The sequence below is a fragment of the Canis lupus genome, chromosome X (assembly GCF_003254725.2).
Source record: "Canis lupus dingo isolate Sandy chromosome X, ASM325472v2, whole genome shotgun sequence".
NCBI lineage: Eukaryota > Metazoa > Chordata > Mammalia > Carnivora > Canidae > Canis > Canis lupus.
This window is the reverse complement of record NC_064281.1, coordinates 11,509,865-11,537,071: the sequence shown is the minus strand read 5'-3', so window position 1 is coordinate 11,537,071 and position 27,207 is coordinate 11,509,865. Positions and strand designations below refer to the sequence as shown.

The 27,207-nt window shown below is 41.5% G+C and overlaps 1 protein-coding gene across 2 annotated transcripts; it reads left to right on the top strand.

Annotated features, from left to right (window-relative positions):
• The first annotated feature begins 560 nt into the window (after positions 1-560).
• On the top strand, positions 561-25,759 carry ASB11 (ankyrin repeat and SOCS box containing 11). Of its 2 annotated transcripts, none has more exons than XM_025437064.3 (7): positions 561-879; positions 9,167-9,246; positions 12,343-12,450; positions 16,499-16,649; positions 20,131-20,265; positions 21,599-21,790; positions 25,174-25,759. In XM_025437064.3, the coding sequence occupies exons 1-7, from the start codon at positions 699-701 to the stop codon at positions 25,296-25,298; spliced, it is 972 nt and encodes a 323-aa protein (XP_025292849.1). In that variant the 5' UTR covers positions 561-698; the 3' UTR covers positions 25,299-25,759. The 2 variants fall into 2 exon arrangements, with proteins under 2 accessions (XP_025292849.1, XP_025292856.1); XM_025437071.3 differs by lacking the exon at positions 561-879 and adding an exon at positions 1,622-1,934.
• Positions 25,760-27,207: the final 1,448 nt, after the last annotated feature.

Sequence of the window (27,207 nt, the reverse complement as noted above, 5' to 3'; positions counted from 1 at the left end):
AGGACATCTTCATCCATTTCACTGTAACTCTTGGTCAAGGAGAGCACACATACCCCATTCAGAGGCACCACCTTTGCTGACACTCAAAATGGGAAATGAACAATAGATAGGCTTTGCTGGCAGACCTTGGCAAGGATGAGACAATTAGAGAAAGTGGTCTAATGCTTTCCTTCTGACATAGCCACTTGGAGAAGTGTCCAAGATGAGCCCTTTACTAAATACTGCCTCAGAGTGGATGGTCTTGTTTAACTGGTCCTATTTTAGATGGGGGCATTATCTCCCTCAGCCCTTGAGATGGAGAGAAGACAAAATGGTCTGGGGCCAGTACTTCCCACTGCAAATAACTTGCTTCATTCTCCGTGGGATCTGAGAAGTTTGTTCTATCTTTCCAATACTGCCTTCCAACAGAACATAGCACAAGTTGGGATTTAGGAATAAAAAGGGTCAGGCCAGGAATCCTATGTGTTCAATAGCACTGAGGAATGCAGATCTAAAAGGAAGTTTCTTGAGTTCATTGCACGTTGCTATGAAAGTCAGCACATGCAGCCGCCAAATCACAGTTAGCTTAGAATGTACGGATGAGTTCTCAGTAATAGGAGCACCGAGGGCTAGAAAGTTGAAAATAGATGTCATATGATACCAATTATAACTCAGTGAGATTTTGCAGTACCAAGAACCTATACAGAGTGTAAGCCAAAATGGAAGACGGTCCTGTTTCCTATGGCTTTAAAAACATTTTTATTACGATGTTTGCTACTTTTTTTTTCTTCAAACTCTTAATTAAAGTTTGTTTGGCTCTCCTAACTCATTTCTATATCGTCAAAGGAAATAGAAAAGAAGCGGCTAGGATAGCAGAAGAGATCTATGGTGGAATTTCAGGTAAAAATACACGGCTTTGCTCCTAAAACTTAAAAAAAAAACCCTCCTAAATAGTTCATAGGAATAATATTTCTAGAGGGCAGATTTTATTTATACTTTGGTTTTGTGTGGGTAGTCTTAAAAATTAAAGTAGCAAATGATGTTAACTGCACCAATTTGAAGGATTTTCAGCTTTATTTTTTGCAAATTTGTAGTTCTATTTGTGGTTATTATTTAAGGAGTAAATAGGATAGTGGCTTTCTAAGAGTATTTGGAGAAACCTCATTTCTACTAACCTAAACACGACTTATATGGGATTATTTTCTTTAATATTTTTAAACAAACTTTAACAATGCATTCTAACAAGACTGAATTTCCTCAGAAAATAGAATGACCAGTAAATCTGATTTCAAGCAGCAAATGTGGCATGCTATATATATATTTACGTTGTCATTTGCAATTTGAATCGATTACCTGCTCGTCACTGTCAGGAAAAAGCCTGCACTAAGCCCATTTATACACAGCATTGTGCCAAGCTCTGCAAACAAAGGTTTTTACAATAGGAAGTGCCAACATTTGGGTAAGACATTTTAAAGTCTTGTGGTTTGTAGGATTTAGTCTCCATTTCTCTCAAGAAATGATTTACCTTAATCATAGTGAGAGGCTACCTAAGTACACGAATCAGATACACTTATCACTGCTGGGATGGTCACTTGGTAGAGGAGTATTTATTCGTAAACAGAGTTAACAATTTCCCTCTGTGATCATAGTGTTCGTTGATGGTTCCAGGGTGACATCATTCTTGATCTAGTATCCATGTCAATAGCACCCGGGATTCTCTTTCAAAATAGACCAGTGCAATGTGATTCTAATACACTAGACAACTTGGAAGACACTAGATGACAGCAGTCTCATCCAAAAAAAAAAAAAATAAGACCTCCAAAAACAAAGCCTCAGAATGCTTCAATTCACTGGGGGAAATGACGAGAATCTTGAAGTTTCAGGAAGTGTCAGAAGGCCCGGAATGTGGAAAGAGGTTTCTTTTGGGGATTACATTTGTCACACATTTCAGGGAGGTATGTTTCTTAGACTGGTTTTAAAAAAGTTTCTCTCTCATTTCAAGTTAGTTAAGTGTGATCTGAAAATCTATTTTCTAATTTAATATATAAATATGGGCAGGGGCTTCCTAAGAGTTTCAGCACAGTTTGGATGTTCTCATAGATAAATCCTCCTCGTGGTTTAAGTGAGGTAAAGGCCAACAAAGTCGATATTGGCAAGAGCATGTTAAGAATGTTTTATCTTGTTGCTCATGTGCATTGTTTCTATCTTTGTCATCCTTCATTAAGTACACTCTTAAAAAAGTTGTATAATAGTCAAAACCCATGTGAACATGGTTTGGATTTAGGTCTGGAGCCATAATACAAATCTCTTAAGTAGAGCTCATTCATTCCATAGCTCAAATGTCCTTAATTGTTCAAGCTCCTAGGATGATAGTCATTTAATTTGCAAGTAGCATGGTGTTATAAAGTCAAAAACGTATTTTTTGATTATCATTAAAAGGGGGGGGGAGAATAGTACACGTTAATTTCTCAGTTTAATTTCCTTTCTGTGTATACAATACATACATACGTGTGTGTATGACTGTGTGTGTATACACCCACCCGCCCACACGTATGTATAATAGTATATCCAGATATGGTAAGTAAGGCTTTCTGTAGTAATATAGACAGCAACAAGCCAGAAATAGTGGTTTTTTTTTCTTTGATACTGTTAGGAGTCAGATGCTATATACTTAAAGCTAGATGTATTAAAAATAAAGAACAAAATTTTCTTTCTTTCTTGCCAGTCTTCAGCTCAAACCGGAAATTCTCCTTGCTGCTCACTGGTCAGACCAATAACAGTTGGGAAAATATGTGACATTTAGTCAGTAAGTTAGCTAATTGACTTAGAAGAATCTCAGTCCAAGGTTAAATTTCTTGATTGCAATAGCATATTATATTCCTGTAAACTATCATCAGAGCTGTCAAAAACAAGGGGAGGGTAGTAAAAAACTCAGCCAGGATAGGGTTTAGCTTGTCATAGGTCCTGGCATGCTTTCTTTTGGAAGCTACACCTAGCATCATATCCCACATTAAATATCATTTTGGGGGCTATAAAATCATCTGGGATTTTTTTTTTATTCTGGACTTTCATATTCTGGAATACATCATTCAATGTGTCTTTGTGGCTTAAACTATTACATTTGTAGATAACTTACCAGACTTGAGTTAAACTGTGGTTGTTGGCTGCATTTTTGATTTTTCAGGCTTCTTTGTGTAATTTGTCAATTATATATACATATGTATTTAAGTTTAAAACATTGTCATTGGTTCTTGGCACTATATCTCGAGCACCAGATGGATTCCCGAATCCCACCTTCAGCCCATAGAGATTTCTGCAGGCACTTTCTCCTGACGGGTGTGGTATATGATTTTTCCACCTTTGCTAATTTGGCCAGAATCGAAGCTCTATTTAGTCCAGGGCTTGGGCATCAAACTTGATAAAAATGAAGTATAGCTACAGGTTGATCATCTGTTTTCACGACCCTGGGGCCAGACAACGTGGTTTAGGATTCAGGGGTTTGGGGGATACCAGAAAGATTGCACAATGTGTATAGTGTATATATTACACAAGACTCCCATAATCAAACATTTTGATATTTCTATTTCTGTATTATATTTGGTATTTTATACTAAGCAAAACTGCAAACAAAAAAGAATCAATTGCTTAACCCGAGTCCTCACCATGTTTTGTTGCCAAAGGAGTTTGCATCAAATGGGGGGAAAGATTGGTTTTCAAACTTTGGGCAATTATATGATTGCAGACAGGAGATTGTGGAACTAATGTACTCTTTTTTAAGAAATTTTTTCTGTTAAGCCAAATCTAAAAGATTAGTTCTAGTCTAAATATTAAGGCTTAGAATCAGTTGTCTGTGTTCTAAATTCAAAAGACCTTGATTTGATAGCCACACCTCTGTGTGACTCAACACCCTGACTCCTTTTTCCTGTCCTTCCCCTTCCAACAGGTTTTTCCTGTTTTTGGTCCATTCTTGCCTAATCCTCTACCTAGCTTTCTACTCTTGTTCAGTTTTGCTGGTTGACTTCTCAAGCCTTGGCCTAGCCATCCTCTTCATAGCAACCTTGCACAGGTGCCTGCTGGCTTTCCCAAATTTGGACAACCAGGCCTCAGCACGGACTCTGCCCCCACCACCTGTTAACCTTTAGCTCAGCTTGTCTGCTCCCGATAGGCTCAAGGACACCTTCTTTCTAATACCCTACAAAAACTTGTTCCTTGACCATGGTGCATCTCCCAACTAGAACTAAATGTTCTAGAGAGTATGCATTTTAACTCAGTTTTATTATAATATTTTAGGTATCCCAGGAAATTTTATTATAATAGGGTTTTTTTTCCCAATTACCTTTGTTGTTACTGAAAATGCCATTAATTCTGCTCGGCTCTTGTGTGTATTTTGGTTCAAACTTGAAATTCCTTTTGAATTCTTTTATTTGCTAAATGCTACAGGAGAAGATACTGCTTCATATGATTTTGGAACTTGAATAAAGAGAACAAAGGTGGCTCCGTGTGCACCAGAAATTATAACCAGTTAGGCAATTCTTTAAAAATAATAAACCAGTGATCTTAAATACTTGTTGCAATTAGGAAGGGGAAAATTGCAAAAAATATTTTTTAAATAGTAATACTAGGTTTTATCTTGAATACTTGGCACTCAGACAACTGTATTTCTTCAGAACCGATTTTGTTATTGAAATCTGTGGTTTTAGAAGTTGTCGTGCAATTGTTATTCAAAGAATCTGAGAACTAGAGATATAAATCATATTCTGAGAAAAAGTCAAAAGGGGGGATGAAAAAGTACTTGAACATTTTCCATACACCTCATCAGGAACAAGTAAACATATTTGTCCAGTAAACTATCTTCCTAATGTGCTTGCAGCCCTGTGACACAGGCAGTCCGCCAAAGAGCTAAAAATAGGCTGCCTTAGAAGAGAATGGTTGATTCGTACTTAGGCATTCATTTATTTGGAGAGCTTAGTTGATATTTCCTGAAAGGAATGGAAAAAGTCTCTAGCTGCCAAATAACTTTTATCCTTAATTTCTCACAATTAGCTCCAATTTGCAAAGAACGATAAGAGTGAGAGACTGTGTTGAGAATGAGAAGAGGAAAACAGGAGAGCCCACCATGGCAACATTGCCGGAAAAGGTTTTGTGTGAAAACGCAAGGTGCTGGAAAACAATGTGACTGGAAAGATGACTTCCTTGAGAGTGGTTTTGATTCCAGTTGGGAAGCAGGAATGATTTCCACATTTCTGGTGATAGAAACAGATGCATTTCATGCTATGGATAAGGAGGTGATGGATAAGAGCTAAGCATCCCAGGCCAATAAATCGGGCTCAAGGTTAGGTGGGATTTAAAACCAGTAGTTCTTAACACCAGAGCCAGGTGTGTTCTAAGTCATAAAACTTCGGAATTCAGGACTATTGCTGCCAATTACTGGAAGTGAGAGCCCTTCATGTGGGGCAGATGGGTTGTCATGCATTTTGGGGGTGTTCTCATTCACAAGCAAGACTCTTCCCTTCTGTCCTCTCTGGAGGGCCAAGGGTGGGGGCCCCAGGAGAGAGACAAGTTTAGAAGAGGGGCTGCCAAAAGGAGGGGGGCTTGGTATTTGCCTCTCAAGTTGGAAGCCGGCTCAGGTGATTTACCATGCTGCCCCTGGACCTCTCATTGGGGCAAAGAGAAGTGGAAAGCTGTAATGTAGTGAGAGAGAAGCCGGGGCTAGCTCACCATTCCTGCTTTCTTGGTGGAATGGAAGACGCCCCCTCCCGGGTTGCCTCTTATGGTCAGCGCCCCCTTCCCCTTGGGGTCCTTTTGTCTCCTAACCCTCCAGGTGACTTTGACCTCCTTTTGTATGCTATAGAAAGGGATCACACAGCACATGCTCATTTGTGTCTGGCTTCCTTCACTCAACAGAGGGTTTTGAGACCTATCCAGGTTGTATGTGTGGAGTGGGTCTTAGGGGACTGGAGAGTAACAGAAGTAACTAGAAATAGGACAAAGATGTGGTTAAGGTTCCTGCTTCTCCGTAGGAAAGGGGACCACAGCCCACCCGGAGGCAGGTTTTAAAAGTAATAAAGCCATTTCACGTTCGTATTCTAATTTAATAATAGCAAGTTACCTTGTAATTCTTGTTTTTATTTATTTATTTATTTATTTATTTATTTATTTATTTATTTATTTATTTTTACTTGTTTTTATTTTTGAATCCTATACAGTACCCTCAGGTGACTCAGGTTTACTGGCTATTTTTTGAACAAAAGAACAAAGCCATGGCTGTGGGCTTGCTTCTTATATTGGTCAGGGTGCTGAGTTGCCATTCATGGATGAAGATTGTCCTTCCAACCCAAGTGCCTATGTCCGTTTCCAAGAGCGATTAGGCAAGAGGGCAACGTGTCTGATACACAGTTCATGTTGAATGAGATGGAGATATATTAGGAGAAAACCAGGACTGACTAATTAAGGATTATATGCATTCATTATCTCATTATTCTCAGCTTATGCAAATTATAAATGTCCAAAGAGATTTAAAAATACTCCATCAGCTTTTAACTGGCTCAGGAAGACATGGAGATAGAAGCACAAGATTCTTTCATGTTCAAATTTTTATCCGTTTTTCTTATAAAAGCATTACACATTCACATCAGGAATAGGAAAACACCACTGATTATATATGTACATATATAAACATATAAATTAGTTCCAATTTATATATGTGTGCGTGTACACACTTTTTAAATTTTGGAACTAACTTCAAAGTGATAGAAAAGTTACAAGAGTGGTACAAGGAATTCCCACTCCTCTTTGCCCAGAGAGCCCATTCATATTTACCCAACTGTCCTAATAATGTCCTTGAGAGCAAAAGGATCCCATGTGGGCCTACAGATTGCCTTTAGATGTTGTGTCTCATCAGCCTTGTGTGGTTTAGAAGAGTTCCTCAGTCTCTCCTTGAGCTGGTTACGGGCCAGTTACTTTGTAGAATGTCCCTCGGTGACTTGGTTCACTGTCCTCAGGATTAGGTTTGGGTTAATACACCTTCAGCAGGAATAAGACACAAGCCATGGTGTGTTGTTTTCATTGCATTCCCTCCGCTACTACATGACGTCTGTCGCCCATTTCATTCCATCATGTGGCATACTGTGCCAATTTGTCCCATCACTTCTGATGTTAACTTTGATCCCCTGGGTAAGGCGGTGTCTACAATTTTGTTCTACCGTAAAATTGCTGGTGTTTCCTTTATAACTAGTAATTATTTTGTGAGGAGAGAACTCGAGTCCGATTCTACGATTTCTTCTACAGTTCCAGGTTGGTGTTCTACTCTGAGGAAGAGCTTCCTCCTCACTCTTTGTATATTAATTTATATCAGTGACAACTTCTAGATTCCTATTTTCTTTGATAGGATATAATCTCCTACTACCATTTTTTATTTCGATGCTCAAGTCTTCCCATGTTTGACCAGTGGAAGCCCCTGCAAGCCAGCTTCTGTGTCTTTTTGACACGTCCCATCATTCATTGTCTTTCCAGCAAGATGTTCAAGGCCTATCTTATATTTTTCCTGGCCCAGCCCCTGAATCAGCCATCTTTCCAAAACCTTGTTGAAATAACATAAATATGAATATACATATAAATACATATAATGTTGAATGAAAATCACATTTTCGTACCAACTACTACAATTTCAACCCAACCCTGTAGAGTTCATTCTAGCCTTCTGTCTTCTCATAACCCAAAAGGTCAGAGAAGATAAAAATTGAATTTCCCTATAAGAATAGGGCCTACTGAGGGATCCCTGGGTGGCGCAGCGGTTTGGCACCTGCCTTTGGCCCAGGGCGCGGTCCTGGAGACCCAGGATCGAATCCCACATCGGGCTCCCGGTGCATGGAGCCTGCTTCTCCCTCTGCCTGTGTCTCTGCCTCTCTCTCTCTCTCACTGTGTGCCTATCATAAATAAATAAAAGTTTAAAAAAAATTTAAAAAAAAAGAATAGGGCCTACTGAAATGTTTATAGCCCTTCACTCTGTCCTTGTGGCCTTGAGCTATTTCACACTCAAATAATCCCATCTTTGGCGGGACTGTTTTTGTCAAGGTCACAGGTATAGGAAAGCCCGAATTCTTGGCACTGTCCAGATCACCTAGAAAAGGTTGATACGATGGATCCTTTGTGTGAAATCCAAATTGTATCACATGCTATTTGGTGAATGAAGAGCACAATTATGTTTGAAATTTTACCAACTGGAACAGGTTTTCTTCCAAAACAAATGATTGCCCTTTGGCATGTTTAAAGAGGGTTACTTCTCAAATGCCCATTGAAGCTCATTAGTCTTGTTTACTAATAAACAATTACAGGAAAAAAAAATACTCGCATGGCAGTTCTGAAGCTGTTCCTTAGGACTCTGCCCTACCATGTGTACTTATTAATCATAAATTGCTTGAGTATCTAACATTATGGATGGGTTCTATTGGCCTACTTAGAGACCAGAGCACTTGCTAAATACTAAATTCCTGCACCCCCATTTTACAGATCACAAAATTGAGGTCAAAATAATTTTAGTAACTTGCCCATCTTGGCAGAAAGTGGTTGATGTAGGACTTGAACCCAGGCAGTGTGCCACTACTGGCTCCGGGCTTAGCCATCACACTCAACCGCCCCACAGGAAATTTTGGAAGATTGTGTCATCTGAAAAACCATACATATTCTGCATAATGGGAATAGATATACCCCATGACCAAAATGAAACAATTACCTAGGGAATTGAGAACAAATCCATTTCCCCTGATCCTCCAGCCTCCCTTATAGGGTACAGGCTGTTGAGTTTTCAAGGTAGGGGTGAGAGTGGGAGGCAGGGGAAGGATGCTGGCAGGGAGGCTCATTGACCAGCTTTGCTCCTTATTTTGCCTTATTTAGAGCTATCAGATCCAGGCCCTAGGCAATATTTATTCGAACTAAATTTATTGCTTGTTAAAAATTGACCCCAAAAGAGTGAGAGAGATGGTCTGTTGCTCCCTCTCCACACACACCACTAAATGAGGCTGTAATCTCAGTGGCTTGTTGCCCTGAATGTGGCTGATGAAAGAGCCTGACATGTGGTACTGAGCTTCCCTTGTCTCCCCTAAACCCCCTCTCATGGTGGATGGGCAGCCTCGTGGAGCAGCTGGAAGAAGACTCCAGACCTTGACTCAGAGCTTGATTTGTGTTTCAGATTGCTGGGCTGATCGATCCCCACTTCATGAAGCTGCGGCCCAGGGGCGCTTATTGGCCCTTAAAACTTTAATTGCACAAGTAAGTAAACTGAAGATTTGATCCTCTGTGTTTATGGTACGATGGGCATCATGCTCTAGAAGCTTTGGCCTAACAGGGATTTTGCTTGCCCCACCTGGGTCTCTGTGCGACCAGTCTAGGTGTAGATACCCTCTGTAGCTCAACCATTTCTTCCTCCTGCCTCTCTTTTCTTGGGAATCTGGCTCATGTTTTTTCACCCAGCAGCCCCCTCCCCTTCTGGGCCTGCCTTTACCCCATAGTCAGTTTCCTTGTGAGGGGGACAGCAGATGCCTTCAAATTTTCATTGCATTCACTCACCCTATACTCTCCCAGTGTGCCCAGTAACAGCAGCCCTGCAATTGCATCAGTCAGCTATTACCACATAACAAATTACCTCAAAACCCAGGGGCTGGAAACAAGCACAGATTCTCATGGTTTCATGGGCCAAGGAGCAGCCTGGCTGGGTGGCTGTGGCTCTGAATCTCTTGCAGGCAGCCAAGTTATCATCCAGGGCTGCAGTCACCACACAGCTTGAGGAGGAAGGATCTGCTTCCAACCTCACTCATGTACTTGCTGGTCAGCTTGGACTCCTGGAAACTAGGGCCTCCCCATAGGGCTGTGCCATGACATGACTGCTGGCTTCCCCCAGAGAAAGCATGAGAGTGCCTAAGAAGCAATGGGGTTAGTATAACCCCAGCTCCAAAGTGACATCCCATCATGTCTGCCATATTTGGCTCAGTAGATATGAGTCAGTGAATCCAGCCCACACTTAAGGGGAGGAGTCTTCACAGTGAGCCAAGCCAGGAATCAGGGATCTCTGGGAGCCATTTTAGAGACTGCCTACCCTGATGATACAGCATATCAAAAGCAAACATAACAATAGGTGGATGTGGGTAGATCTTACTCCTTTGGGTAGATTTATTAAATTATTCTTAGTTATTAAGGCTACTTTATTTTTGACTGTATCCCTAGCACCTTGAACAATGAATAACAGCTTAGTAAATATTTGTAAAATGAATGAACAAAAGTCTACATGCTCCATTTACTCTGTTTGTTTTAGAATCTACATGTGTATAGTGGAGGTGATTTATTATATCTTTTTTCCACATTCTAGCTACCATCAAACCTGGCTTCCTTACCATTTTAAATTTAAACAGCTGGGCACACCATTCTGTGTGTGTGTGTGTGTGTGTGTGTGCGCACGCACACAGTTTTTTTTTTTAGCTTCTTTTTATGAGTTGCATTAACTTCTTATGAAAGTGGAGGCAAAAGGAAAACAGTAGCTTCAAGCAATGATCAAATTGATTTTGTATTTGATTTTTATACTTGCTTACGTATTTTTAGGCACTTAAAATTTGATCTAATTTGATGATTTCTAATATGTAATACATTCACATAGTTCAGAAATTAAAGTGATATTAAAAGGTACTCAGTGAAAAGTCTTGCATCCACCTCCTCCCTCTCAGTCCCCCATCTCAACACTTTTATTAGTATTTTCTTTTTTTAAGGAGGCTACACACCCAGTGTGGAACCCAACATGGAGCTTGAACTCAGGACTGGAAGATCAAGACCTGAGCTGAGAACAGGAGTTTGACGTTTAACCAACTGAGCCACCCAGGCGCCCCTTATTAGTATTTTTTAATAAACTTAATTTTGGCATAGTTTTAAAGAGGAGTTGCGAAGAGAGTACAGACACTTCCCACATACCCTTCACTCAAATTCCCCTAGTGCTAATATGATACATAACCATGTCCTCTATTCCAAAATCAGATATTAACATTGGTACAATACTGTTAACTAAACTGCAGAGTATTGGAATTACACCAGTTTTCCCACAGGGTCCTTTTTCTCTTCCAGGCTCTGATCCAGGATCCCACACTGCATTTAGTACATCTTTATTTTTAACTATACTTCATAAGCATGTTGGTTTCTGTAAATCAGCGTGTTTAAATGTGTGAGGAGCATTCTTCAGAGAGTTTGGCTTTTTCTCAGCGCATGCCCACTTCTTTACCCTTACACCTTAGTGAAAAATGTATTATTCTATTTTATTTTTTTACTTTATTTCGCATACAGGGTGGTGGAGTAAAGCAGTCAACCAGGAATCAGGAGCTCCTGACACTCATGCTGGCTGGCATCGATAGCTGGGGAGCCTCAAGGCTTATTAATAATTTGAACTCTCTGCATCTCCCATTTTCTCATGCACAATGGAGGTGATTCACTCTTCCATGGTCTTTCAGGCCTGTCCAGCATTGCACATGCAGAAATCCAAGGATTCTGAGTTTGCACCAGATGGAAGTTTTTTCTAATACACTGCTGCCACCTTCTGGACTAGCCTGTTTTTATTTTCTTAAAAGGAAAACAGCATCTAGGAAAAGGAAAAGATTTTTCTCATTGTATTAAATACCCAATTTGAAATATATAGCACAGCTCTAGAATAATGACATCATATTCAGGACACGAGAATGGACAGGACCCAGGAGGCATAGAAAGGCCCTAAGATGAAGGGACTGGCAAATGTGGCAAGTCCCAGCTGCTGGCCACAGCAGGGATGCCACCAGCACCAGGGAGGTCTGGCGGGACCTGAGGGTGGGAACTTAGGTTGGGGTTTGGGATTCAGGGTCACACACTAGGTTTTGGAAGCTTTCAACGGGCCAGTGAGGAGGCAGGAAATGAGAAGCAAAACTCTGCTCAGAAGGACTGGCAGAGACTTTCCCAGACAGAAAGTGGTAATCATGGGGGCGGCGGGGAGCAGGAGGGATGGTAAGGGCCAAGTTGTGAAAATCAGGGCATGAAGTCAGAGTTGGCCAACAGCTAGGCTGATGTTGTCATCTGGCATATGGACTCCAAGATGAGGAAGGAGGAGCATGGCAGTAAGAGGAGGGGGACGTGCTGGGACTGGGTAAGGAGATGAAAGTTGGGAGAAGTTGCTGTCCCCTAGACCCTCATACAGCAGAGACCTCTCCCTGCAGCGGAGTTGGAGTTGTGGCCAACAGCAGTGCTGCTACTATGGCACCCGAATCCCGGGAGCATTGTCTACTTGACTCTGAACTTAAGTCCAGGAGTCGCTGTCGTAGCTATTGCTAATGCAGCCTTTTACCCCTTCTCTCCAAATTCTAGGGTGTCAACGTGAACCTCGTGACAATTAACCGGGTCTCTTCACTCCACGAGGCGTGCCTCGGAGGTCACGTAGCCTGCGCTAAAGCCTTATTGGAAAAGGGTGCACACGTGAGTACCGCTCTTCCGTCCTGTGGCTACGTCTGCCCGGGTGCACCTGCTAGCTTCTAAGGACATGCTACCTTCCAGACTGCGCACCCACTGAGGGTGTAGGCAGGTCTGGCTCTGTCTGTGCACATTCCTGAAACGCTGACACACTGCTGGTCTCCCCCCTCTTCAGCCTCTCCGCCCGTGGGCGAACATTCCAATGAGGTAATTCACAGGAATCTTTGAAAATTGTGATGCTGAGTTTCAAAACATCAACTGGAACAAAAGTTATTTGAAAATCGATTTCGGGAAATTGGTCATAAAACATTAAAAAGAACACAAGTTAAAAGAACAACAGAGGAACTCCTAGGTGGCTCAGTGGTTGAGCGTCTGCCTTTGGCTCAGGGCATGATCCCGGGCTCCCTGCAGGAAGCCTGCTTCTCCCTCTGCCTGTGTCTCTGAGTCTCTGTGTCTCTCACGAATAAATAGTCTTTAAAAATTTTTTTTAAAATAAAAGAACAAAAGAAACACTGTTTTTTAATTTTTAATTTTTTTCAGAAACACTCTTAATTCAACATCTTAAACCAACAACTATTTGTATTGAGCAAAATCATCAGATGAGCTTTTAATAAATAATACATTGAAAAAAACTCAACAGAATTAACTTTATCTTTCTAAAAAAATTCTATCCTTATTTCTCCTTTTCTTTTGTATATTTATTTTCTTTTTTAAAAAGAATTTTAGAATTTATTTATTCATGAGAGACACAGACAGAGAGAGAGAGAGAGGCAGAGACATAGGCAGAGGGAGAATCATTCCCTGTGGGGAACACGATGTGGGACTCAATCCGAGGACCCCAGGATCATGCCCTGAGCTGAAGGCAGATGTTCAACCATGGAGCCACTCAGACACCCCATTTATTTTTTTTTATATTATTTTTACTTCCAATGTAGTTCACATACAGCGTTGTATTAGTTTCAGGTGTACAATATGGTGATTCAACATTGCCATACATCACCCAGTATCCTTATTTCAAGAATAAGGAGTGGCTGAGGCCCTGTGTGTGATACAAATATCCCAATAAGATTGTACAATTAAAACTTCTGAAAGTCTCAATAGCATTTATTTAGTTGCCAGATATCATTTTGTTTCTAAGTTTTGGTTTTAAGTTCAGTCCTTGTGTTCTTTGTTTCATGAGTTGCAGTGTTTTTAAGTGCTTACAGAAGATTTTCTTTGCATTTTATATGGAAATTGGGTTTCTACATATAGAACTGAATATAAAAGTCTTTCTTGGGCAAAGTGGTATTCCTGGTGCCATAGTGGTCAGAGCTGGGAGGCAGGGAGGGAGCGAGGACTCTGGGACCATGACCTGAGCCAAAGGCAGATGCTTAACCTACTGAGCCACCCAGGCGCCCCAGTGGTCATGTGTTTTTATCAGGTAGTACTTCTTTACATTACCACTTGGTCAACTCATGTATAATGATGAGGGTGAGGTTGGGTGAGGACCATTTCCTTGTTTTTTTTTTTTAAGATTTACTTATTGATTGATTTAAGGTGGGGAGGGGAGCAGAGGGAGGAGAGAGAGAAACCCAAGCAGACTCCATGCTGAGTGCAACGTGGGGCTCAATCTCAGGACCCTGAGATCACGACCTGAGCCAAAACCAAGAGTTGGACACTTAACCCACTGCGCCACCCAGGTGCCCCAGAGGGCCATTTCCTTCCATTGGTAGAAAACAGCAAACAACATCAGGTTGTAGAGGAGAGTGTGCTGGTACAACTCTGGGAGGTTTTGTGGAGGACAAAGAAAAGAGGAAGACGTGGTCTCTTGGTTTTGGCAGTCTTATGAGGGAATAGTCAATAAATGTTGTATTATTTAACATTTTTATTTATTTATTTATTTATTTATTTATTAATTAAGATTTTATTTATTTATTTATTCGAGGGCGGGGTGGGGGGAGAAGGCAGAGACACAGGCAGAGGGAGAAGCAGGCCCCATGCAGGGAGCCCAACGGACCTGATCCTGGGACTCCAGGATCATGCCCTAGGCTGAAGGCAGGCGCCACACTGCTGAGCCACCCAGGGATCCCCTTATTTAACATTTAAATCAGAAGGAGAGAAAGAATAAAAGAAAGCTGGTCAATCAGTAGAAAATTCCTCAAAATTGGCAGCCCCATGAGGGCCTCAATCTCAGCATGACTGAAACTGTGCTTAGGATATTCTTCCTCTGGGACCCACTCTTCCTCTTGCATGCCCCACATCAGAGACCAGGTGAAACATCTTCCTGCGCTCCTATGTTCCCAACCTGGGGTCATCCCCCACCTTCCCTCTCCCCAACTAACTAATGACCACATCCTGCCAATTTTACTTCCTAAGTATTTCTCAAGTCTCTACTCTCTTTTGTCTTGCTCCTGGAGTGACCTAAAGCCTTTTATTATTGTATCAAAATTATCTGGTTGTATTTGTCTTCCCTGAGAAAATTCAACCGATTCTGAAGAGGCCAACTGTCTTACTTGCCTTTGTTTCTGAAACACTGGCACCTAATAGGTGCTCAATAAATATTGGTTGCCCTGAACTGAGAAACTTAGGAAGTCAAATTAGCCTTTGGGACTGAGGATGAGGGCGATTCTCAGTAACAACAAATCAAATCAAACCAGTATCACCAAATATTTTTTAGTAAAAATGTAAATAGGTTAGAAATCTCTAGACTCTATGAATTCTTACACATTTTTGCCCTGTCCTTGTCTGTCTCTGCCACCTTAGCATCTCCTCTTTAACTTTCCAGTTTATGGGGGCTATCCTGGCACTGTAGAGAAATATCCTTCTTTTATTTCTTTTTTTTTTTAAAAAGATTTAATTTATTTGAGAGAGGGAGAGAGAGAAAGGGAATGAGTGGGGAGATGGGCAGAGGGAGGGGGACAAGCAACTCCCTGCAGAGCAGGGAGCCAGATCTGGGGCTTAGTCTCAAAACCCCCAGATCGTGACCTGAGCCAAAGTCAGACGCTTAACTGACTGAGCCACCCAGGTACCCCTTTTTCTTTGTTTCTGAAATGTGAAAATTTAGGATCCTGATTATCACAAGCATATATCCTCAGTTGTTGAGGCAAAATGGTTTGACATGAAGCTTTCATTGTCCCCCATTTCAATCCTGTCGGAGTCTCCCCACCAGAATGCCTTGGCTCCCTGATGTCCATTCTAATCTCTTGCTAATATTCAAAGATGCCTCCCAGATCCCTAGAGGGCAGTGAGGGTGGTTGGAAACACCACATTGATGGCTATTTTCTTTGTGCCTTTGGCTTGATCGTGATCTGTTTGGGAGTCACTGCTGGCACATGCAGTTCATATGGATTATAGTAGACCAGTAAGGAAATTTGTGGCAAGAAAGGCAGAACTGTGGGGGAATTGCTGAGGAGGTTTTCTTGTTTTTGTTTTTTGTTTTTGCAAGCACAGATGTGGGGACCTGGTTTCTCCAGCGTTTTTGGTTCCTGCCACGTTTGTTCATGATTGGGAGGGGGAGTCAGATTCATATTGATGGAAAGTGAAAATAATTGTTGTTGCAAATACTTAAAAATGCTTCCTGGGCACCAATGTTCTAAGGGTTTAACATGTAGTGATTCACTCGATCTGCCCAATAATATTGTGAGGTAGATTCTTTTATGATCCTCATTTTACAGATAAAGGAAACTGAGAAACAGAAAGTTAGTATTCCCACCAAGATCTCTGAATAAATAGAAGAGAGGATGCTGGGATTTGAGCCCAAGCTAATGATTCCAGAAGCCATGTTCTTAACCACCAAACAGGATAACTCTTCAATGGTTAGGAGGCCAAGAAGCTCTGGAATACCCATGGATACATTTGAAAAGCTTTGTCCCATTTTGCCCCACTTGGGTTATTATTTATGGGTGAGAGTTGATGGGCTAGTGGTATCTTAGAGGATATAAAGCTATAATGACGTAGAGTTCCCTTGCTCACTCAGCAGCGTGGGAAATTCCTCCAGGCAGATGCGCAGGAAGACACACTTGAAAATGCTGATAGAAAAATATCAAATCCTCTGGGTCTCTTTGCTCATCCCTAGGTCAATGGAGTGACAGTTCACGGAGCCACGCCCCTATTTAATGCGTGCCGGAGTGGCAGTGCGGCGTGTGTCAACGTGCTGCTGGAGTTTGGAGCCAAGGCCCAGCTTGAGGCGCACTTGGCTTCACCCATCCATGAGGCAGTGAAGAGAGGTAAATGGGCCATCACATTGCACACAAAACACTGGTGGGCTCCCTCCAGTCTGCACGAATCAGTGGTACAGTGTTCACCACACAAGGAACAACAGACCTGCACCAGTAGGCTCGGTGTCACTTAGAATCCCAGAGCAGCAACCTCAGCGTGCCTAAATCTTCAGGAAATACTGGTGGGGCATGAAACAGCTCTTCTTGTAACCTGCCAATGCCTTTCTGTCTCCCGTGTCGCATTTCCTGTGGAGTCAGGCTCTCGGTAGGCCTTTCTTTCTTTCTTTCTTTTTTTTTTTTTAAGATTTTATTTACTTATTCATGAGACACACACACACACACACAGAGAGAGAGAGAGAGAGAGAGAGAGAGAGAGACGCAGAGACATAGGTAGAGGAAGAAGCAGGCTCCCCTGCAAGGATCCCAATGCAGGACACGATCCCAGACCCCGGGATCATGCCCTGAGCCGAAGGCAGACCCTCAACCACTGAGCCACCCAGGTGTCCCTCGGTAGGCCTTTCTTGAAGCTCTTTGCTGGGGTTTGGGTGGCAGCTGGCACAGTCAAGACTACAAGGGTGACTTCCCTGAGTCGTGCTTTGCTTATGTCTCTGTCTTTCCTAGAAAAGAACAGCTCATCTCCAAAAGCCCATAAAACATCAGCCATGAAAATAAATTATGAAAGCGTCTAAAAGCCAAGGCTGATAGTGTCCCTAATGGAAGATTACACATAACTGTCCACAACAAGCAATTTACTCTTTCTAGATGAGCTGCTGACTTCAAGGTCATTAGTTATTGAAAAAAGGTTGCAACTTTGAAAAGCACAGCATTAGAAACCTTGAAGTTGATACTAGACTCCTGTATTCTGTTGCTTTTGAAATGAGGGAAAAGAGTAAAATTAAGGTATTTATTTATTTATTTTTAAATTAAGGTCTTTTTTTTTCTTTATTTATTTATGATAGTCACAGAGAGAGAGAGAGAGAGGCAGAGACACAGGCAGAGAGAGAAGCAGGCTCCATGCACCGGGAGCCCGACGTGGGATTCGATCCCGGGTCTCCAGGATCGCGCCCTGGGCCAAAGGCAGGCGCCAAACCACTGCGCCACCCAGGGATCCCTAAATTAAGGTCTTTAAAAACTATGCATTGGCTGGACCTGAACAAGAAGATACCACTGCAAGGCCAAGGCCATTTGTCAAAGGTCACACTGAGAGAGCAACATTTCTGTTACCTATTGGTGGAGTTACTCTTTTTTATGGAGATCAGAAATACAGTGGGGAAGTTGGAACACTGTAGAACAGTTATCTTTGCTGGTCTAATTGGGGACAAAAGTCTTTATTTCAAAAGGCATAATGAAAGATTTGCTCCAGGTTATTAAACATGTCACTTGGTGATTTTTTTTTTTTGCATCGGATTACTCTTTTTCCTGTGATTTTATTTTTTCCCATTTTTTTAATAATTGAAGTATAATTAATGCACAGTGCTTTATTAGTTTCAGGTGTACAACATCGTGATTCAGCAATTCTATGCATTATTCAGTGCTCATCCCAAGTGTACTCTTCATCTCCATCATCTGTTTGAACTTGCCACCCACCCCTCTACCCTCTGGTGACCCTCAGTTTGTTCTCTATATTTGAGTCTGGGTTTTTTTGTCTTTTTCTTTTCCCTTTGTGGATTACTTTAAATGAAACAAAAGACCCAAATCTCAATGTATCCATGGTTTTGATGTCTTATACATACTTAATAAACATTTATTGATTAATAACTGATGCTGGCCATTTCCCAAACTCCAAGTATATCCTTTAAGTTGAAGGGAAATGGTCTACTTTGGAAATGATCTAAAAGTCTTAAAAATATTTTTTAAAGATTTTATTTATTTGAGAGAGTGAGCAAGAGAGAAAACATGAGCAGGGGGAGGGAGAAGCAGACTCCCCACTGAGCAGGGAGCCCGATATGGAGCTCTGGATCCCATGACCCTGGGATCATGACCTGAGCCAAAGGCAGATGCCCAAACAACTGAGCCACCCAGGTGCCCCTAAATTTTTTTTTAAATATTGATTTGAAGTAAGTTAGTTAGTTAGTTGCATTTCCATCCAACATTTAAAAATGGATAAATCCTGGGAATGGTTTGAATAACTTAACTAATTCTGCAATACTTGTATGGTTTTATCTTGTAGTGTTTGGTATCTATGTGCCTACAACATATATACATGTTTATCATAAACACATGAATTTATGTGTCTCTGTGTATTTTTTTTCTGTATCTACAAGCTTGTTAGGTAGGGACCAACATCCACAGAATGGAAGAATAAATAGCAAATTCATTATTTTAGATGCTGTTATATTAGTGCTAATCATTTATATATTAATTTTGTAAAACTTCCTGTGAGTAGCTAAATTTAACTCAGGCCAGGCTCAGTTTCTTCTGTAAAGAAGAAGAAAGAAAGAAAAATTAAAAAGACAAGAATAATTTTAAAATGTGTGTTAGAAAAAGAAAAAAAATGTGTGTTAGATACTCTGTATTTACCAGGAAATTTTAGGTACTGATTAGATATTATTTCTGGATTCTTACAGCTTTGAACCTATCCGAACAGGCTAGGGTCAGTTTGAGTCCATACTTTAACATATTGATGCTGTAATCCCAGCATAATATTTACTTAGGTGAACAGTTTGGATCCTTCTTTGTACATTTTCAGGGAGATTTCTACTTAATTTAGCATTTATGATAAATCAACCAGGTTTGAGATGAAGCTTGCTTTTATGTTATCTTCTAAAGAAAAGGTTGGGTAAGTGATAGAAAGATTTTTTTTTTTAAGAAAACAAATCTTCAGAAAGAACAAACTCTTTATAAGCTCCCATCAGTTCCTTGGAAGTATTTGCTCCTGATGAAATAATTCATATGCTGCAAATTAATCAAGTCTGTTCATTGGGCAGCCCCTCCAAGGACAATGCTTATTTACATAGTTCTTGTTAGCCACCGAATTTGAAAGTGCAGTTAAATATATTCTATATTTGAGGCTTTTTATTCTCATAGGTGTCTTCTAGATTAACCCATAAGGAGGTGTGGCCATTCATGGGTGAAGAAGAGAATTGAGAGATGCGTAATGGAGAGGGATCCAGGCTGGGCCTTGCATTTGGGCGCAGGCTTTTCAGGGTAATAATAGGATAAGTCATTTACCCCTCTGCATCTTGCAGCCTCTGTTTGTAAATGGGTGGCTTCATCATAGAGAGTTTATTTCAGCTGTGCTCCCTGGAGCCGTTAGTTTAGTTGAGGTACCACAAGGGCTGCAAGAGGAATTTAAGTGGGGCAGTATGGGCATGCTTTCCTTTTTATTGGTTTTTATTTGGGAGTTTTCTAAGATTTCTGAACAAATTTTTTTTCTGCTTAAAAAAAAATCTAGGTTATTTCTAAAGTCCACTCCAGCTAAGCAATTCTATAGGTCTATAAATAGGCAATATTTCCCTTAGTTGAGTAAGGTTCTCTTTTGTTCCACCAGGTCATAGAGAGTGCATGGAGATCCTGCTGGCAAATAACGTTAACATTGACCAAGAAGTGCCTCAGCTTGGAACTCCCCTGTATGTGGCCTGCACCTACCAGAGGGTAGACTGTGTGAAGAAACTTCTAGAATTAGGTAACTTTCTGAAATCTTTTTATGAGAAGAACCTATTAATTTTGTTGGTTTTCCATGGCTTTAAAGACAAAGTTATTGTCAGGCTGAACAAAATTCTGACAGTATTTGATGTCTGAATGCTTGAAACAGAACTTTTCCAGAGAAATGAGTATCTGCTTCCTTTGACACTGGCTCCATTTAAGTGGTATGGTACTCCTTGGTGGTTTCAAGAGAGAGTAAGAGTCTCTTTCCCATAAGTCCTAGTGGGGAAAAAAACAGTTTTATTCCCTTGGCTGTCTTTGAGTCCACATGCCCATCTCTGAGCCAATCATGGTGGCCAGAGGAATACAATACACTGATTGGCTTAGGCCTATATTTCAGGCTACACTGAAGTTGTTGGGCTTCACTGGCAGCATATGAACTGGGAATCATAGGGGATAGTTGCCCAGAGGGAAATCAGTGTGGTTATCAGGAAGATGCCAGATAGATAAATAATAGATAATTGCCTTAGACTCCTTTAGATCAATCTTGCTAAGATCCTTGGTAACCTTTTAATTTTAATTTTTAATTTTTTAAAAAAAGATTTTTAAATTTATTTGAGAGAGAGAGAGAGAGAGAGAGAGGAGGGGGAGAGGGAGAGAGAATATCAAGCAGACTCCCAGCTGAGTGCAGAGCCCGACACAGGGCTGGATCTCACGAACTTGAGATCATGACCTGAGCCAAAATCAAGAGTAGGACGCTTAATTGACTGAGCCACCCACATGCCCCATAAGTGCCATCTTTTTAATTCTAAAAGGCATTTACAGAAACTAGGAGTCCAGGGCAAGGTAAAATGCCTTGAAACTATTATTTGGTTAAAGATTCCTCAATCTTAGCCACTGACATAAAGGTAGAGTCTGTACTAAGAACCTTTAAGCATTTTTATCTACAAGATTTTTTGTCTTTTTCATCCCCCATCATTTACTCCTCCCTGTAGTAGTCAGAAATCTTTCTTTGAGCCCAGAATAATATAAATACTAAATAAACTTAACTTTACCCTTTGCTAAAAGACGAAATAATTCTGTGTAAAAGGAGCTGTAAATATTTAATTTTGTTGATCACACAGTTCATACGGGAAAGCAAGTAAAGTACTTTAAATGGCTACACATACTTTTCTTCACTTTTCTCATCCAGCTGTTTTGAAGCAGCCTTCATAGCCATTGCTGAGGGTCTAGGCTTCAGTCACCTATTTTCAAAGATTTGTCAAATATGTCATGACATCCACGATGCCTTTATCTAGAGCTCCTGTGTTTTAGGCTCCTCGTACTTCCCCATTCACATTTAGCACTGACTCGGGGGCATCTGCTTTTCTAAGGGGCCAGCGTGGACCGTGGCCAGAGTCTGGACACCCCCCTGCATGCCGCGGCGAGGCAGTCCAGCGTGGAGGTCATCCACCTGCTAGCGGACTACGGTGCTACACTGAAGTATAGAAACGCGGAGGGCAAAAGTGCCCTGGATCTGGCAGCTCCGAAGAGCAGCGTGGAGCAGGCACTCCTGCTCCGGGAAGGTAAGGAAGGGCCAGGTGGCCCCCTCTCTTCCCTAAGCACATCTCCTACCTCTCCTTCCTGTCTTCTCTCTAAACTGTCTTACCTTTTTTCTTGTCTCTGTTTAATTGGGACTGGTGTGTGGGAGGCAGCCCGTCTCACTTGCATCACTGGGATGAGATTTTATGCGCTGTATTTATTGACTTGTCCCAGAAGGGCATTTTTATAGCTGGCAGGTGGCTGTGTATTTTCTATAATGAGAAAATGATCGGAGCACGTTGCTTCCGCCATGCAAAGGTTGAACTGCCACTTCTCTCAGTGCAAGCACACAACTGAGTAGACCAAACCTGTGCTTTGTGATATTTGGGGGGAGTTAGCGATACTTGAGTGATAGGCTGCAGGGGGGACACAGAGTGCGTTTCAGAGGCTGGACTCACTGGTGATGTCGCCTGCCTGGTCTGTTCTTCCAGCTCAGGGACTGGGTGGATCCATGCCCCCAGTTGCCTCGCTCCCATTTCCCCCTTGGGCTAAGGGTGCTACAGATGCCTGAGGGGAGAAGCAGGTCTCTCAAATGCTCTGCTTTCCAAATTCATTTTTAAAAAATTTTTATTTATTTATTCATGAGAGACACACACAGAGAAGCAGAGACACAGGCAGAGGGAGAAGCAGGCTCCATGCAGGGAGCCCGGCATGGGACTCGATCCCGGGTCTCAGGATCACATCCCAGACTGAAGGCGGCGCTAAACCGCTGAGCCCCCCGGGCTGCCCTGCATTTCAAATTCAAACATGAGCCATGTTAAGTCTATACAGAAAGAGGACATTATCCGAGCCTATATGGATCCCTTGTATGCTTGGGAGACTATTAAAGATAGTAGTAATTATTCAAGTTTCCATGTGTCAGGTGCTGAGCTGAATTTGAAATCCAGATTAATGCTCCCTGAATTCTGAGAACTTTAAGGCAAGGAGATAAACTGTATACTAACTGGTGCTAGCCCAGCAGCAAGTGGGAAAAGAGATACTGGCTTGCAGAAGGTCATATGACTGCTAAGAAGAACTAGGATTCCAGCCTGACACTCTGACCCCAGAACACGCACCCTTAATGTTATGATGGCCCAATCCTGAACCTTCTGAAACAGTCCCTGGCAGAGAAGGGTTTCATTTTACTCACTGGTTCTGTTTTATGAAACCACCCTCACGTCTTCTATACCTTCCAAGTGGAATGCTCAGTTCATTAATTTTAGGAATGCTTTCCAGGTCAGTGCTTCCTGAGTGCTACCATGAGTATGAATCACCTGGGGGTGTCATTAAAATGCAGATTTGGATTCAGGAGGTCTGGGGTAGGGCCTAGACTGTGCACACCCACTGAGTTCCACATCATGCTGCTGTTGCTGCTGGTCTGAGGTCACACTTTGAGTACCACTGGTTTAGATTATTTTCAATAGTCCAGGTCATTAATGATTGACCCTTTAGGATCACCTGGGTGGCTCAGTGGTTGAGCGTCTGCCTTTGGCTCAGGTTGTGACCCCAGGGTTCTGGGATCAAGTCCCACGGGGGAGCCTGCTTCTCCCTCTGCCTATGTTTCTGCCTCTTTCTCTGTGTCTCTCATGAATAAATAAATAAAATCTTTTAAAAAATAATCGACCTTATATTTGAAACTTCACTTGAAAAATCATGATCTTCCTCACCAGCTCCCTGTTTGGAAATACCAGGCACTTTCCAACTCTCAGCTGAGACTATGGTTTATAGCAGTTGTCACATTTCTTCTTTTCTTCCATCAAAAATGTTTTCAGGTCCAAGGTTTAGATTTCTTCTAAACAAGTTCTTCTCTGTTCTCTTATCATTAATATGGCTGCTTACTCCAGAAGGATGAACACCAGCTATATCAGAGTTCACTCTCTGAACTTCTGTAGGCAACCTGGACAATTTGTCTGCATTACTGTTTTCCAGAGGAGTTTTAGTTGGGTGACAGGCAGAGATGCTTTCCATTTTTGCTTCTCAGGATTTTAACTGAGGGCAATTAGTTGCTCATTCTATCACATGGATACTGCTTGGAAACATTAAATCAAATATTATCTGGCTTTTTGCGTAAGCAACACATCATTTCTCATGCGGTGCAAGATCCTGTTACAGTAGGATTTTCTTGAGAAGGACAACTTTGTGTAGTCCAGTGATCACATAGGTCTACTTGAAGAGATCTTTACTGATAGTCAGGTTAGGGAATAATGGCACATTACAAATGCCTTGGTATAACTAGGGTTCTAGCCCAGCCTCATCTGTCCTGTTCAACCACATTTTGGCTCTCATTACTTTCCTTCAGCCACTCAAAGCCATGGGTGTGATGACTCCATGAGCCTCCTTGAGGCTGAGGTTCAGGGTATAATGGGCGTTGAGGGAGTTGGGTCCTTTCTCTAGATTCTCTATTGAGCCGAGAGCCTTGTGTGAATGGAGGGCCCCTCCTAGTATGACTTGGGACCCAGCCACAGCCAGGAGGTCCAGGAGGCCTGTGTGACCTCTCAGCAGTTGTCTCTTGCTTGGCAGCTCTGTCCCAGGGTCCTTCCTGCTCAGTGCTTTCATTTGTGTTCTCTCCTCGGCCAGTATTATTGCATTCATTGGCATGTACAATACATGAATGAAGTGCATTCCCTTTATTTTTTGTATTTTTTATTTAAATTCAATTTAAATAACATACAGTGTATTATTAGTTTCAGAGGTGATTCATCAGTTGCATACAACACCCAATGCTCATTATTTCAAGTGCCCTCCTCACCTCCTCTCTGGCAACCCTTAGTTTGTTCCCTAGAGTTAAGAGTCTTTTATGGTTTGCTTCCCTCTCTGTTTTTGTCTTATTTTATTTTTCTTTCCCTTTCCGCTATGTTGATCTGTTTTGTCTCAGATTCCACGTGGTAAATTCATATGGTATTTGTCTTTCTCTGACTGACTGTTTTCGCTCAGCATAATGCCCTCTAGTTCCAGCCACATCGTTGCAAATGGTAAGATCTCATTCTTTCTGATGGCTGAGTGATGTTCCATTGTATAGATACACCACATCTTTATCCATTCAGCTGTCAATGGACATCTGGGCTCTTTCCATAGTTTGGCTACTGTGGACATGAAGTGCATCCCCTTTAGACCTCACGCTTCATTCCTGGCTTGTCTCTAGTTAGGCTCATTCTTCAGTATCACCAATAGAGTTACCTAGAGGGTCAACTTAAATGTGTTCCCACCCAAAGGGGCAAACTGGGGTCCCTGTGTGTTATTTAGTGTCTGCCACATCACTCCATAATCCACTTACAGATCCAGCCTCTCTTAAGCTTGTAGAACATTTCAGCCTCTTTCAGTTCTCTGGTCTTCCCTTCTTCCCCACCCCCACTGTCATGAGTTTCACACATTTTCATTTCTTCTCCAGGCCCGCCTGCTCTTTCCCAGCTCTGCCGTCTATGTGTCCGGAAGTGCTTGGGTCGAGCGTGTCATCAAACCATCCATGAACTCCATCTTCCAGAGCTGCTGGAAAGATTCCTGCTATACCGGTAGTCCCACCTGGCTGTAGGAAGATACTTGGAAATAAGCAGGTTGTTGCCTGCTGTATCCAGGGTACCTAGTGTAGATGCCCAACCACTAGACTCTGAGTATCTTTAAATGAGCTAAGTCAGTTAGCGTAGATCCCTGATGAACGGGAACACTTGATGAGTGGAAACTCCTGGTTAATGCTCTCATTAACCAAGGGGCAACCAGGAGCCTTTTTTGTCTTTAGCTTTTGTTGTTAAGAAACTTTAAAAATCTGCAAAGGGGAGTGAAAATAATCCATGTTTGAAGATTCATGATCTTTAATTATTGAAGGGTCAATATTCTGAATATCATGCAGACACATGTAAATCTGGGTGAATAAGATTATGATGCATTTAAGTATTTCAAGATGTGTTCCTGATTTAGTTCCTTCCTCCTTTTCCCTTTCTTTCTTTGCTTCCATGAATAAACCTCTGCTATAATTTTGATTTCCTTGCCATTTGTATTTACATACATACATTTAAATATACATATATACACGTATATACATGTGCATAGTTATAGACACACACACACACACTCAATACGTTAAAAATATCACAGTTAATAGAGACTTTCAGTTACTGAGGTCCTGGTTGATAAGAGAGATGTTGGAAGAGATTAGCTCATCCAGAAGTTGGGGTCTATTGCTCATCACTTCTGATATTAAATGCTGTCCTTTGAAGTAAAAAGTTTTAGGCTCGAACAACACCGGGCGCTCCCAACTAGCTGAACCCACAGGCACTGTTTGATGCTTGTTGCAACCTAAGCATCCATCAGCTTATTTTCAAAGTCAAGAGCCTCGGGGTTTTTCAAATAATGACATGTTAATGCCAGTCACTGAGATGGGCTCAACACTGGGTCAATATTATTTCTGTGAGTCTGGGCCCCAAATAGGCATGACAGTTATAATAGAAAACACAGCCTTCCCTTCCCCCTCCCTTTCTCTCCTTTTCCATTCAGTCCCCTTCTGCTTTTCCTACTGTTCGCCTTTCTTTATCTCCTTCCCCTTTCTGTGAATTTGGAACATGGAAATTGGGCAGACTTAATTGTTGTAAGTACCACTGTCATGGTTCAGTGACTATAGTAATATTAGCTTCTAAAAAGAAAATTTTCTCTCAAAGGATCCTAAAGTTTGTTCCAAACATACCTTTTTCCCCCAATTTTTTCTAGCCCTTTGATTCTCAACTGGGGACAATTTTGCCCTCCCTTCACCCCCTGCCACCACCACCTTGGGGGACATTTGGCAAAGCTTGGAGACATTTTTAGTTGCTGCAACTGAAGGAGGGGTGGGTAGAGGTCAGAGATGCAGCTCATTGTCCTACTGTGCACAGGGCAGCTCCACACAGCAAAGAATTATCAGATCCAAAAGGTCAGTCAGTAGTGCTGAGATTGAGAAACACTGCTGTAAACCTACGCTATTCAGTACAGAAGCCACAAGACACATTAGACTCTTGAGCAGCTGAAGTGTGGCTAGGCTGAATTGAGATGTGCTGTAATATCAAAAAAAACATACCCATGTTTCAAAGATTCAGTACAAACCACATGACATATTAGTAAGTTTGATGTTGATTACACATTGAAGTGATAATATTTTAAATGTATTAGGTTAAATAGAATTCATTATTAAAATTAATACCACTTCTCTTTCCTTTTTTAATGTGACTACCATACAATTTTAAATTATACACATGGTTAGCATATTTCTGTTGGTACGGTTTGAGACTTTTTTTTCTGATTTTCACAACTTTGAAATATCAAATAAGCTAATTAGTTAACCACCTGGGGGGGAAAACATTAAATTCTTTTAAATTCCTATTTAACATCACATTCCAAAAACAAATCTTGGTCTTTTGAAAATGTTAAACAATTTCAAATACTCTAAAATAGTAGAATA

Excerpts from the sequence above, each read along its gene's own strand:
- ASB11 (XM_025437064.3), top strand. The coding sequence starts at position 699 with ATGGAAGACGGTCCTGTTTCCTATGGCTTTAAAAACATTTTTATTACG. Across the intron at positions 880-9,166 it reads GATCTATGGTGGAATTTCAG|ATTGCTGGGCTGATCGATCC; the intron begins GTAAAAATACAC and ends TTTGTGTTTCAG. Across the intron at positions 12,451-16,498 it reads TATTGGAAAAGGGTGCACAC|GTCAATGGAGTGACAGTTCA; the intron begins GTGAGTACCGCT and ends GCTCATCCCTAG.